Source organism: Microtus pennsylvanicus, chromosome 6, assembly GCF_037038515.1.
Source record: "Microtus pennsylvanicus isolate mMicPen1 chromosome 6, mMicPen1.hap1, whole genome shotgun sequence".
NCBI classification, from domain to species: domain Eukaryota; kingdom Metazoa; phylum Chordata; class Mammalia; order Rodentia; family Cricetidae; genus Microtus; species Microtus pennsylvanicus.
The window spans coordinates 116456169-116471257 of record NC_134584.1 but is presented as its reverse complement, the minus strand read 5'-3'; the positions used below and the strand labels follow the sequence as shown (position 1 = coordinate 116471257).

Genomic DNA, 15089 nt, shown 5'->3' with positions numbered 1-15089 from the left:
CTTTTCTTCCTGAACAGAGAACACATTTATGAAACTTGTTTTTTGTAAAAAAAAAAAAAGTGTGTGTGTGTGTGCGGGTACATGTAGCCATATGTGTTCACAGGGTCAGGGGAAGAGGTCAGGTGTCCTGCCTCTCACTCTTTACCATACTCTCTTGAGCAAGATCTCCCGTTAGACCTGGAGCTAGGCTGGCAGTTTGTAAATCCCTGCAACCCGCCTGTCTCCTTCTCACACGGTGCTGGGTTACAGGCATGTTTGTGACCATGCTTGGCTTTTACAAGAGTTTTGGCTCTCACTCACTAGCCACCTCCTCAGCCTACCTGGATCTAAACAAACAAACAAATAAACAAACAACTTCTTTACTTAATGCATCTTAGATTTTTTTTTGAATAGCATAGCTAGTGGTCTCATTTCTCTTTTGCCCCACTGAGGCATTCTCTTATACAGTTTTGCGGTCAGGTATTCAGCCAGATTTCTGGTAGTGACATCAGGGCTGTGTGCAGCTTTTACCATAACAAATGACATAGCCAGGAAGAACTTTGTCTGTCTGTCATATCAGACACGAGCAAAGGGAACACACGTTTGTAATTTTGACTGACAAGGTCCAAACACTCTCCCGCCAGTCAGGCAGGAGAACAGCTGGCAATTTGTCAACTGCTCTGTGCCTTTCTTGCCGTTAGTGATCAAGAATCACACAGTATCCACGGTGACAGACCAGTCATGCGGCGTTTTATCTACCCTAAAGAAAACCACTAGGGGAGAAAATATGGTCTGCTTTGACCATGAAAAATACCAAAAGAGCATGAAACTGGTTAAGATTCAGAAGGGAACGTTACTTGGAAAAGATGTTTTTGCAGGGGTCTGGGTAGGCCATTGTTCCAAACTCAGACACCACGATTTTGTTGGCCTCGATGTTGGCGCTGTAGGTATCACTCTGCAAGTATTTGCTTCTGTAGAAGACCTCCCCTGAAATAGAAAAGCAAACGCTTGTCAGCCTGGCATTTTCTGGGGCTGTGAAATTGATGTCAGCCATTCCAGGGGCTTTCCTGGGGGCCAAGGGGAGGTGTGCCACCCAGACAAGCCTCTTTCCTGGGGGCCAGGGGGAGGTGTGCCACCCAGACAAGCCTCTTTCCTGGGGGCCAGGGAGAGGTGTGCCACCCAGACAAGCCCCTTTCCTGGGGGTCAGGGAGAGGTGTGCCACCCAGACAAGCCTCTTTCATGCCAGTGCGTACTACAATAAGAAGAGAATTTGGAGCGTAAGTTCATTCAACACATTAAAAAATGTGGATGTTTCGTGTGTTTGTGTATGGGTGGAGGGTGTCTTGTGTAGCCCACGCACACCTTGAACTTGCTCTAGCCAAGGATGAGCTTGAACTCCTAATCTTCCTGCCTCTGTTTCCCAGTTGCTAGGATGACAAGCATATGCTGCCACGCCTGGGTTACGTGGTGCTGGGACTCAAACCCAGGACTCTGTATAAGCTAGTTGAATATTCTAATAGTTGTATCTCCATCTTACACCACATAGAGCCTCACTGGAGACTCATAACGAGATGGTAAGTGTGTCCCTCTACTCCCCATTTCCACCCAGAAGCTGAGACTCAGGAACACCCAGTCACCTTGCCCAGTATGGCCTAGTCACGGACAGTGCCTTCCACCATGCTGGTGTTTGTCCGGGGAAGACACAGATTTAGAACACTGACTGGGAAGGTTGTCCTGACCCCTGAAGCCTCCTTCACAGCTGGGGGGATCTACTTTCGGAAGCCTGGGTCAGAGATTTCAGTCTCTTGGAGAAATATTTCATATCGGTGGCATGTCCACCCACACACTCTGACGAGACACACCACACACACTTGGGACCGCCTATTCCCACATACCCACGTCCATCCACATTCCCCAACATGTGCTCACACACATGTGTACAAACCACACACCGTTGTGTGCCCCCACACTCAATACACACTACACGTACATCCGCCATACCTACGCCCTGACATGTATCACAGTACTGTGTATCTACACCCGCCCCAACACACATCGCACAGACGTGTGCACTCCCACACCCCCAACATGCACACACACACTGTACACACTCTAACACACACCACACACACGTGCACACCACAACCCCCCATGCACATGCTGCATATACTCTCACACATATACATGAGCTTGCACCCCAATACTCAGATCCCAGTGGGGTGACTTTATCTCCTAGAAACAGTTTCTTTGCTGATGGAGACCGATATCATTCTCTGTCAGAACTTTAAACAAACAGTTCTATTTTGAAGTCCTTTAGATTTTTTTTTTGATTTTTCGAGACAGGGTTTCTCTGTAGCTTTTGGTTCCTGTCCTGGAACTAGCTCTTGTAGACCAGGCTGGCCTCAAACTCACAGAGATCCGCCTGCCTCTGCCTCCCGAGTGCTGGGATTAAAGGCGTGCGCCACCATCGCCCAGCTCCTTTAGATTTTGATGAAGGAACCTATTCTCTACCCTTTCCACCTTCCTTCTTCTCTGCTCCTTCTCTTTTACCCAGTCTTCAATTGATTTTTTTTTTGAGACAGGGTCTCACTACGTAGCTCCAACTGTCCAGAAACTAATTTTGTAGATCAGGCTGGCCTTGAACTCACAGAGACCACCATGTTTAATCCTTACTGTTTTTTAAGACACTAACTTCTAGTGGTCTCCTGTGAAGACCACAGACTATTTTTCTGCCTTTTCACTTTTTAAAATATTTATTTATTTTATGTGTGTGAGTGTTTGCCTGCATGTATGTATGTGTCTGTACGCATGCAGTTTCCATGGCAATAAGGAGGTCCTTTGGAACAGGCATTGTGGATGGCTGGGAACCATCACGTGGGTTCTGGGAACTAAATCCAGTCTTCTGCAAGAGCAACAAGTGCTCTTAACCACTGAGCCTTCTCTCCAGTCCCCTTTCTTTTTTTGTTTATTTTTGTTTTTGTTTTGAGACACGGTCTTACTATGCAGCTCTGACTGTCCTGGAATTTGCTCCAGAAGACAAGACTGCCTGGAATTCACAGAGATTCTCCTGCTTCTGTCTCCCAAGTGCCAAGATGAAAGGTGTGCACCACCATGCCCATCCTGTCCCTCACTTTCTTAGAGAAACAAGTGGGCTACTAAATGATCAGAAGGTTTGCAAAGAACGAAATACCAACACGAAATGCCAGTGAGCACATGAAAAGATGTCCAATCTCACTAACCATCAGAGGAGTAAAATTCAAAGCTACACTGAGATGCTGTCTCACTCCAGTGAGCGCGGTGGCCATGATCCACTCCTACAGAAATGAAAACTACTCCAACCACTTTAGAAGTGAGGTTTCTCAAAAACTGAAAATAAGGGCTGCAGGAATGGATCCACAGTTAAGAGCTTTTGCTGTTCTTACAGAGGACCTGAGTTCAGTTCCCAGCACCCACATGGATAGCTCCCAACCTCCTGTAACTCCAGCTCCAGGTGATCCAGTGCCCTCTTCTGGACTCCTAGGGTACTGCACACACATGCACATACCCATACACTGATGCAATAGCATACACATAGTTGAATTAAATCTTTTTTTTAAAAAAAAACCCCACAAAACTAAACTAAAACTAGATCTACCGCATGACTCAGCTATGCCACTCCTGGGTATTTACCCAAAGCTCTCTAAGGCAACACATTCTGGGTTCACCTGCACACCCACATTTACTGCATCTCCATTGGCAATAGCTGTACAGAACCCACGTAGGTGTCCGACAACAGAAGACTGGGTAAAGAAAGTATGGTTAGTGTATACAATTCCATTTTCTCTCAGCTGAAAAGAATGAAGTTCTGCCATTTTCAGGAAGATGGATGGAGGTGGGATTATTAAATTAAGCCAGTCTTAGGAAGATAAATATTGGAGGCTTTTTCTCATTTGTGGTTCCTAGATCTTATATAGTCACATAAAATTACATATAATCTGGGGGGCAGGTTCAACATCTGATACATACCTTTAGTTTATGAGAACTAAAATAAATACAAGAAAAATGTCCAAAACAAAATGAACAACAACTCCCATTTTCTTCTTTACCCCCCGGAACCCAATTTCGCTGCACATGCTCTCTTCTGAACTAGGAAGGAGGGGGACCTGATATTCCTTGTTTCTGCCTCCACTGTTACACACTGGGGGGCCACTGGAAGCTCCAGAGGAGATGAGAGGCCTGGTTGGCAATCTGACCACACTTAGAGGGTTGTGTGGAAAACGTGGTAGACTCTGCTAGGAGAGGGCCCAGGACACATTGCCATGATGTTTATGGCAAGCAGTGTGCTCAGCTGGCTTATTTTCAGTCTGGCCTCCTGTTTTCATCAGAGACTTGTCTGAGCTCCCAGCCCGTCACCTTCTCTGTCTTGGCTCATCCCACAGCAGATTTGATCATAAGATAAAATGACAAAGAACCTTGGGCGTCTTTCCAGGTTGTTTGCAGTAGACTGGGTAATGCCCTCCCCAAGATAGCCTGCATCCGAACCCCTGTGGTACCAGTGTGATGGAAGTCACTTTGTGGGTCCTACTCAGTTAAAGCATTGGGGCTATCTGACTGGCGATGATCTGATGGTCCTTCTAAGGGGGATGTGGGGAGGAGGGATGGTCAGTGAAGTTGTACTGATGAGTGGAGAGAATGAGAGAGAGAGAGAGAGAGCAAGAAGTTGGGGAGAAAAGAGGAGGATGGAGTAGGATGAAGAATATCGAAAAGGAGGAGGAAGATAGGAGGAGGGAAGGGGGAGAAGGAAGAGGGAGGGGAGAGAAGGTGGAAGAGGAGAGGGGAGGGAAGGAGAAGGGAAGGAACATGAACGGAGAAGAAAGAAGAGGAGAAGAGACAAAGAGACTGAAAAACATCAAGATGCTATACCACTGGTTTGAGACAGGGATGGGGCCACAAGCCAAGGGTACAGGCAGCTTCTGAAATCTTTTTTTTTTTTTTTGGTTTTTCGAGACAGGGTTTCTCTGTGGCTTTGGAGCCTGTCCTGGAACTAGCTCTGTAGACCAGGCTGGTCTCGAACTCACAGAGATCCGCCTGCCTCTGCCTCCCAAGTGCTGGGATTAAAGGCGTGCGCCACCATCGCCAGGCTCTGAAATCTTTTTTTTTAATTTATTTTTTAGCTTCTGAAATCTTGCATAGCAAGGCAATGGGTTCTCCCCAGAACTTCCAGAAGGAAAGCAGTCCTGCCAATACTTTGGCACTACTCCCAGCGTGATCAGTTTCAGACTTCTGACCCCACGAAATGGAAAGGGAACAAACTCCTGTTGTTACCATGGCAACAGAAAACTCACGCTGGGTTCTCACCATCTCTGATGGAGAAACTGTGGAGAAGGGCCAGGCCATCAAACCAGTGGTTGTACTTGCTCTCCCCCACCGTGTGCATCCCAGGCCCATTTCGAAGCAGGGTCCCCTGCAGCCATGCTGGAATCGTGCCTGTTAAAAGATAAATTGTTTAGTTGCCAGATTCCATGATCAAAGTGAAAAATCTCAAAAAGTGTGCGGGGGAGGCGTTGAAAAGGAACTGAGCACACAGGGTGGGTACAGCTTCTCACTGTCTGTCTGTTTGCTCCACGGTCCTTTCTCAAAATGGTGCAACGGGCCTGGCAGTTGGCTAGCGCTGAGGATGACCAAGAAGAATAGACACCATCTCTAGCCTGAAGCAGCTCTCTGTCCATGAAGGAGATAGAAGAACAGATACTCCAAGCACAATTCTCTGGAGGCAGCGCTGCAGCCCAGGGCTGCCCTGATAGCCTTGAGGGAGAACCTTTGCCTCACTAAGGCACAAAGAACACTCTAGAGGCTAGGGATGGCTCCCTTGGTAAAGCCCTTCCTGCACGAGCATGAGGATCTGAGCGTGGCTCCCAGATCCACATAAAAACTCAGGCATGATGGCACGTGCTTGTGATTCCAGTGCTGGGGAGGTGGGGACAGGAAGATCCCTGAGACCTGGCAACCAAACAGGCAAGCTCTGGACCAGGGTGAAGACAAAGTGAATGACAAGCTCCAGGTCAGGGATCTTGTCTCAAATAACAAACTGGACGGCATCTTGAGGAATGAGACCCAAGTTTGACTTTTATCCTCAAGTGTTCAGAGGACAACTTTCAGGGGTCAGTTCTCTTCTTCCACTGTCTCTGAAGAGCAAGGCATGGGGAGCAAGCCAGAAAGCAGCATCCCTTTATAGCGTTATCCCTTCTGCATCAGCTCCTGCCTCTAGGTCCCTGTCCTGTCTGAGTTTCTGTTCTGTCTGCTTCCTTTGATGGTGAACAGTAACATGGAAGTGTAAGCCAAAATGAGCCCTTTCTTCTCCAAGTTGCATTGGTCCTGGAGTTTCATCACAGCTGTAGTAAACCGAATGAAGACATCTGTCTTATGAAAACTCAAGAGAATCGAGGAAGATGGCGCAGTGGTTGAGAGCACTCACTGCTCTTCCAGTTCCAGAGGACCTGAGTTTGATTCCCAGTACCTACTGTAGCTCATAACCAACTGTAACTCCAGCTCCAGGGGAGTCTAACACATCTGCTTTTCCCAGATACCTGCACTCATATTTACACACCCAAACACAGGTATAGACACATATAAACGATTAAAGATAATAAAAGCTTAAAAAACACTTGAAGGAAATATACTCAAACAATGATGCTTTAAATTTGTCTTTTATATCTTAATCTTCACCTGTTACATATAATTGAACATATATCCATTGAATATTACCTTGATAATCATTGAAAATATATAATAAAGCTGGGAAGGCTCCCATCAACTTCTAACGCTACCCCGCAGTTGGAAAACTCCACCCGAGGGCCAACAAAATGGCACAGCAGGCAAAGTCACTGGCACCCAAGCCTGACACCTGGGTTCGATTTCTGGGACCCACATGGTGGAAAGACCCCACGCGTGTGAGCTGTCAGCAGTCTCCTTGTTTACACTGTGGCTATCTCTCCAGGCACTCTTCAGGGGACAGCGGGAAGGGACAGCTCTCTCCCTGGAGACTAAATTAGCATCTGCAAACACACCTAGGTTCCCACAGAAACGGTTTGGGGATCTTGCCTTATCTTGTTCTCATGCATGGGTTTTCAGGCTTCCCAAAGCAACTTGTAATACAGAAAAAGAGATGCCCATCTAAGCATAGATGTCTCACCTGTCACTCTGGCAGACACTGGCTCCAGCTGCTCTTTCTTATTCCTGCCAAATATTATCTCCATGGGACTGGTGGATGGCAGTGAGGAGGACGTTACTGGAGCAGACCTGGCATCCCGTGTGCTCCTGTCTTCCTGCCCTCTGTTCCTTTACGACTTCATCTGTCCCTCCACACTCCCTCCTCTCTCCCTCTCCTTCCTTTCTCTCTGCAGGTCTGTGTTTCTGCCTGCTGCCGGAAGCTGCTGGGTAATTTATACGATGTTTGGTCAAAGGTCAGTTCCCAAGCCATGTGTTACGGATAATTTTTAATCCTGTTAGTGTTTTTCCAACTCTTCCTCTCTGCTTTCACTTTTGGCTTAACCTAGGAAGGCTCTGATTTAAGTGGGCGGAGAGGATTCAGTGCATTCCGCTGAGTTAGGTTGCCTGAGCTAGCCCATCCTGAGAACTGGATGTGTTTATGGTTGGAGCAGGGAGATATTCAAGACCAGTAAAGGCTCTTCAAGCTGGGGAACCATCAAATGCATCGATCACATTATTGCATGGTGGGTTGGTGACAACTTCACCTTCTGGAAATGAGTGTGTGTGTGTGTGTGTGTGTGTGTGTGCATACGCACATGTGGGCGTGTGTGTGTTACTTCTCACTCTTAGAAATCATATGAATTGACAGTTGATTTTCTTTCTTTTGGAAAAAGGGGAAAAAATGTGTCACGTACATATTTAAAAAACAAAGACAGGGAAGAAAAGGCTGCCATCAGGAACCAAAGAATAATTGAAACACCAAACAGCTTCAGGGGCTGGGGACAAGGCTTGATGTGCAAGCGTGAGGACCTGCATTTCACCTGTAGCATCTATATAAATCCCAGCACTAAGAGAGAGAGAGAGAGAGAGGAGGATCTTTAGGGCTTGCTGGACAGCCAGTCCAGCTGTAACCCTTCGATTAAACTTGGGCTGTCAAGAGGGAGAAACCATGGCCATCTTTGGCTCTAGGGTGTCCCCGATGTTCACCTCTGTGAGCCATTGATATGATGCCATTGCCTGAAATCTACATTGACTTTTCCAGGGCTCTGGGTGGGAGTTGGTGAATTCACAATGCCCGCTGCTCAGAGTGCTGCCTGAGTGGGGAGAACAACAGAAGGCCGAGATTGACCTGGGTTCCACACTACACAGCACGTACAGGGGTCAAAGCATCATGGGGCACAGCGCATGTGTACAATTTCTCTGCTTTATGTGAGTTTTGAAATAAAGATGACTTGGGGTGGGAGAGATGGCTTGTTCAGTAAAGTATTTAACTTGCGAACACGAGGCAGACCTGAGTTCAATCCCCAGAACTCATTTTACAAAAAAAAAAAAAAAAAAAAGCAAGCAAGCAAGAAAGAAAGAAAGAAAAGAAAAAAGAGCTGGAGCTACCTGTGTATACTCTCAGCGCTACAGAGACAGAGGCAGCTGGCTCCCTCACTGCTGGCCAACTGTTTTAGCCTTCTCGGTGAATTCCAGGCCAAGAGGGAACCATGCGTCAAAAATAAATAAGGCAGATGGTACTGGAGAAGGCAACTGTCAAAACTGTCCTCTGAGGACCTATACACATGATTACATTACATGGGAATGCACACCCGGTCATGTAATGCTCACCTGCTCACCTGCCAACACACACACACACACATACACACACACACACACACACACGGTTTGGGGAGAGAGGAGGCCATAGTGTCTGCCTTCACATACCTAGCTGCGGAGGAGGGTGGGGGCTGAGCTGAGAGTGTCTTCAGGGTGTCAGAGAGTTCTAGAACAGGCTGTGCTTCCTCCCTTGGCTGTGTACTGCCTGCGCCTAGTGAGAGCTCGCAAAGTGCCGGTGCTGGGCTGGGCTCCAGACCCTCTGACTCAGAATCTCAGCGGAGCCGGAGAGCGGTGTTTTCTGTCTCCAGATAACTCCCCTGGGCACAGCTGCAGCTGAGGAGCCCATTGGCAGGAAGAGTGGTGACCTTACTGGCACCGGGCTGGAGTGTCTGTGGGTCTGGTCATGCCACACTCTCTGAGCCTCCTTTCCCCTCACTATGCAGTAGGGTGCAATGACATGGGAATCCCAAAGCCCGTTATCTTTTCTGTCTTCTCCTAGAAAGCATTTCCCTCTGCCCCACATTTCCAGGAAGTCCCTTGATAACCTATCTCTTTACGCTGCTGTCATGTCCAAACACATGCGTCAATGCCAGAATTATTTATTCCAGGCTGTGAAAGCTGTATCCTTCCTTGGACAGGTATCTGGGATGCATCAACAGATCAGGGGAGAAATTACAGTGCTGGGGGAGAAGGAGGAGCTTCCAGTTAAAAGATAGAGGACTTGGGTTTGAAACTCAGCCTGAGCTTTAGTAATTGTGGCCCTTGGCGTAGTGGTATTTCATTTGTATTTTAATAAATAAAGCTTGCCTGAAGATCAGAGAGTAAAACAGCCACATTGGTCAGCCTTACAGACTAGGCAGTCGTGACACATGACTTTAATCCCAGTAGCTGCACTAGTTTACCATAGAAACTGGGTGGTAGTTGTGCACACCTTTAATCCCAGCACTAGAGAGGAATATAAAACGGGAGAAGACAGCTCTCAGTCAGTCTCATTCTGAGATTCCTGAAGGCAGGATCGCCATTTCAGACTGCGGTCTAGGTAAGAGCCAGTGGCTGGCTGCTTTACTTCTCTGATCTTTAGGTTGAACCCCAATATCTGTCTCTGGGTTTTTTTTTTATTAATTGTGCTATACCTGGGAGAGCAAGATGACTCAGTCTGTAAATGCTCTTTCCTCCAAGTTTGATGACCTGGGTTCAATCTCCAGGACCCCCGTGGTGGAAAGAGAGAACTGACTCCTGTAAGCTGTCCCCCTGCCTCCGTATGTGTCCTACCCATATACACCTGGGGAAGGAGGCTAAAAGCTGAACTGACTGCTTCATGCACAAACATCACAAGACAAAATGGGGAATCCAAACTGAGTCACCAGCAGCCACTGCCACTTGGTATGTGTGCATGTGTGTACATGGGTGTGTGTATGTGTGTGTGTGTGTGTGTGTGTGTGTGTGTGTGCCTGGTCTACAGAGTGACTCGCAGGACAGCAGGAGGGGCAGAGACAGGGGATTCCTGGGGTCCACTGGCAAGCCAGACTAGCCTACTTGGTGAACGCCAGGCCAAAGAGACCCTGTCTCAAAAATCAAATGGAACCTCACCCAAGATTGATTTCTGGACTGTACATAGGTGTACTCACTCATACATAAACACACACATGTTGCTAAAATTCCTTCCATGAGGGAGATGCCCACAATGGCAAACCCAGGGACTGTTTCACCCTCGTTCACTCTGGGGAACCAATGAGTATATCAGACTGACTTTCAGAGCATTGGGTAAGGGATTATAGTTACAGGCATGAGGGTGGGTGATCTTAAAGTGGCCACCCTAGAAGATCTGTCCCCAGGGTGATGGAGCTGTCTCCTCTAATCCCCACCTACATCCTTCTGTCCTTCTCGGAGGTATTGAGGCCATGTTCAGTTAGGGCATAATTGCACCCAACTGGTTGGGAGGGGTGGCTGGATACTCCACTGAGGGTGTCCCAACCCTCCCTGTCCTCTGCTTCCAAGAAGGGACATTGACGGTCAACAAGCCCAGCTGTGATAATCTTTTTGGGAGCAGGCCCATCCTGAAGATGGTGGCAGTTGAACTCAGAGGGTAGTCCTGTACAACAACAATAACAACAACAACAACACACACACACACACAAAGTAGAAGTTGAAATTAACAAAAAATACAAATTGTGTTATAAAAATCTCAACAGTCTTATTTTGCAACTCTTTATCTCTTGCCAGAAGTCACAGCCCTTCGCGAGTGACTGTTTCCCGGTAGGAGATAGTGCTATCATATCTAAATTATTTTGCAGCTTTCCAATTAAGTTAAGTTCTAGATGGTGCTGCTAATTAGCCGGGGCGATAAGCTGGAGAGATAAGGTCACATCTTGGTTTTCAGGTTTAAAGGTGAAAGGCAAAGTCCCTGCAGAGGCAGCAGTTGCCCTTACGGAAGAGAACACCCTGTATGGTGAACGGTAGGTGCTCTGTAGCTACGCGGTGAACAGCCACGCGTGGATCTCATCTTGCTGGGGCCACTGCACTTGGGTCCTTGGGCGTCCCGTACAGAGCATCACAAACTGGTCAGCTTAAAACCAGGAACTGACCACCTGTTCTGGAGGCCACACGCTGGAGATGAAGGTGTCAACAGGGCTGGGATCTTTTGGAGGGCTCTGATGGTTGGCCTTTTTGTGTCCCCCAGGTTCTGCCATGTGTATGCGATCTTGGTGGTCCTTGGTGTACAAATGCAGTGCTGAACTGTGTGCCTCCATGTCCCTGTGGTGTTCTTTCCTCCGTGTCTTTATGACCAAGTTCCACTGTCAGGACTCTGGTCACTGTGCCAGGGCCCATTCTACCCCCCATGGAGCCGCATCTCAGCCTGATACCATGGCAAAGCTGGCTCCAAATGATGCTGCAGTCAAACGGGCGACCATACAGCAGATATTTTTGAGGGATGCAACTCAACCCACGACAGTGAGGAAGCAAAGACAGGGTAAAAATGGGTGAAGGCAATTCTAGATTCATCTTCACAGCCAGATGTTTTACCATAGCTCTCTCCTGTCCTCTTTGAGAGTTTGCTGATACCTTCGAGTCATGCCAAGATGGAAGAAGATCAGGCTGCTCGGAGGACGGGAAAGGAGAGTCAGTCAGTTAGCTCTCGTAAGACCTTAGTAGGCCTGGGGGGAAGGGGTCCATGTTGGAGCTGTTCTGGAGAAAGAGCATTGGTACACAAGCATTGAAGAGACAACCTTGGTCAAGGAAACAGCATGTCCAAAGGCTGAGGTGAGGCCGTGCGTGACAGACCACTCTGTGGAGGGTGACTGGGGTGCCTGTAGTTTCCGTGGGTGTTGGGCTACCAATGAGAAGCAAGGCTTTGGCACTGTAAGGCCCCCTGTTGCCAACCTCCACCTTTGTCACATTCCCTATCTCTGAGTGTGTATGTGTGTGTGTGAGTGTGTGTGTGTGTGTGTGTGTGCGTTGCACACATGTGTGTACAGGTAAAGACCAGAAGACAACCTTGGATGTCATTCTTTAGGTGTTTACCACCTTTATTTTTGAAACATGGTTTTTGTCTGGCCAGAAACTTGCCAGTTTTGCTAGGCTTGCTGGCCAGGGAAAGCCAGGGATCTGCCTCTCTGGCACTTGAATTACAAAATCCTCACCACACCCAATCACTGTCTGATTGGTCTTTCAAAGTCCAGGTTACCCTGTGAAATATGCCAGCAAACACATGCCAGGAGGCCTGGAGGGTTCATCTACACAGAGGTCTTAAAAATCACAAAGCCAGGCAATGTGGCGCATGCCTTTAATCCCAGCACTCGGGAGGCAGAGGCAGGCGGATCTCTGTGAGTTCGAGACCAGCTTGGTCTACAAGAGCTAGTTCCAGGACAGGCTCCAAAAGCTACAGAGAAACAAAACAAAACAACAGCAACAACAAAACCATAAGAGGGCTGACGGGATGACTCAGCCACCAAACCCAATGTCCTGAGCGTGTCCTCTGGAAGAGAGAGACAACTCCTGTAAGCTGTGCTCTAACGTCCACATATATGCTATGGTATGTGCACACACATGCACACACACACACACATGCACGCATGCACACACACACACACACACACATGCACGCACACACACACTCTGCACTTACTGTCCTAGAACCCACACGATAGTTCATCCCTACCTGTAACAGCAGTTTGAGGGGAACTGATGCTCTCTTTTGGCATCTGCAGGTACCAGGCTTGCATGTGGTACCCAGACACAAGTATAAGCAAAACACTCATACATACACAACAAAGATATGGCCTCTTTAAATGTAAAAAACAATCAAGAGAATTTCACCCATCATTCCAAGGACTGAGGTTCGTACTCGGTGCTCCTCAGAGATGGTTCCCAATTGTTGAATCAGAGAAAACAGGAGGGCACCCAAAACACTGCCCCGCTGAGAAGCATGTTTCCTAGGACCAACCTGCCGGGGGAGTCTTCAGGAGGGACTGGTGAGCAAGCCACTAATTAGTTTAAGTGGAGCATTGAGTTCATGGTGAGAATCACGGGGCCTTCTAGCCAGGTCCCCATGTCCCAGCTCCGACGTATGCCTGTGTGGATGTGTCACTCTGTTCCCTGCCAGAAACAGCCCCCAAAGATGGAGATTCCTCCAGGAGATTCCAGCAGCGGGCCCTGGGGCATTATAAATGGCCTTTAGAAGACACTGTCTGTAAGACATTGCAAATGACAATGGCAAGAAGGGCTTAATGACACATTGTGAGGCCCATATATAACTCAGCCTGGCTGGGGTGCTCCTGGCTCTGGAGGTGTGTATGAGCGTACCTCAAGCACGTCTTGAGGGAGTGAGGTTGTATCGGAAATACCTGGCAAAAGGATCATGAGGAAAGAAGTCCATTTTGGCTCACAGGTGGAGGAGTTACAGTCCATCATGGTGGGGAAGGCATGGTTGCAGGAGCCTGAGGGAGCTGGTCACATGACGGCCACAGTCAGGAAGCAGAGAAAGGTGAAGGTTGGTGCTCAACGAACCTTCTCTTTTTTATTTTCCTGGAGCCCAGCCAATGGGACGGTGCTGCCCACATTTAAATTGGGTCTTCCCCGTCAATCAATCTAATCTAGATAATCCCTCCCAGATACAGCCAGAGGTTTGTCTCCTGGGCGGTTCTAGACCAGTCAAGCTGTCACTATTAACCGGCACACGAAGTAACTGTCTGCCAACTCTGGCTGGTCGTGTTGCATTCTCCTGGGAGATGCTGACTTCTGGTCCTTCCATTCTGTCACACACGAGGAGCAAGGCCAAGAATGCCAGTGCTTGTCTGTAGAAGGCCTCCATAAGGATGAAGTTAGGTTAGGGCCTGAGAGAGCCCTGTAGAGTGCCCGAGAGATGGATCTTCCCAGGGGAAGGGGTTTGTTGAAGATGTCTGTGGCAGTATTTCCTAAACAGCAAAGCCAAACAACGAGCAGGTGAACAAGAAACCCATACATACGTACAAGCGAGAGAAGAGAGGCTTGGGCATCACCATGACAACAACCGTGACCTTGATCTCTAACAGTACAGAGAAGACTGTGCTGGATGGAAATGCAGAGCACAGTGTGGGACACACACACTCGTGTCCGTGTAGCACCTATCATCAAGAGCACATGTACACGGATCCCCCTCCCTGGGAGGCAAACAACTTAGGGGGGTGGGAGACTCCCAGAGATTCTACGATCCATAAACAGGTTTCTGAGGAAGATCTGCCAGTGGTTTCTGGGTCTCCTCCCACACAGACTGCTTGCAATAAATCCTTACTTGTGTTGTCTTTAGGGGAATGAAACCCTGGGGCCACGGAGCACACATATTGTGAGGGTTCTTTGTGTGTTTGTGTATGCTCGCGCACACGTATGTGGAGGCCAGGGACAACTTTGGGTGTTGCCCACCTCTTATTTTTTCCCTTTTTAGACCAGGTTGGAGTTCTCTCACTGACCAGGAGCTCACGAAAATAGTCTAGTCTGACTGGCCGATGAGCCCAAGGTGCCTCTCTGTTTCTACCTCTCCAGGGTTGGGACGATGATGATGTAGCACAGGTGTGCCTTTTTACATAGATGCCAGGGACCAAGCTCAGTCCTCATGTTTGTTGGCAAAGCATTTCATCAATTAAGCCATCTCCCCAATGCCTTGTTGGAGTCCTCTTTGGGGACCCAATGTTCCATTGAAAGCAAACATGCTATCTTTCTTCTTTCACGTTACTGAGTCCACCGACAGGCTCAGATGGCTGACTGGGTCCCTAGAAATAAGCTCACACGAGGCCAGTTGTGTCCTGGTTTACTAGAAATGTGGGCCTCAAGGACACAGAGGCCAAGGG

At 48.2% G+C, this 15089-nt stretch overlaps 1 protein-coding gene across 1 annotated transcript in view; it reads right to left on the bottom strand.

Moving 5' to 3' along the window:
- Bco1 (beta-carotene oxygenase 1) overlaps positions 1–7368 on the bottom strand; it is a 33888-nt gene extending 26520 nt beyond the window's left edge. Inside the window, exons 1-3 of the mRNA XM_075977958.1 lie at positions 7151–7368; positions 5317–5445; positions 837–966 (exon numbers count right to left, since the gene is read on the bottom strand). Of these exons, the coding sequence (XP_075834073.1) occupies positions 837–966; positions 5317–5445; positions 7151–7214 (323 nt within the window). The 5' untranslated portion in view covers positions 7215–7368. The remainder of the gene's footprint in view (positions 1–836; positions 967–5316; positions 5446–7150) is intronic.
- Between the last annotated feature and the right edge of the window lie 7721 nt (positions 7369–15089).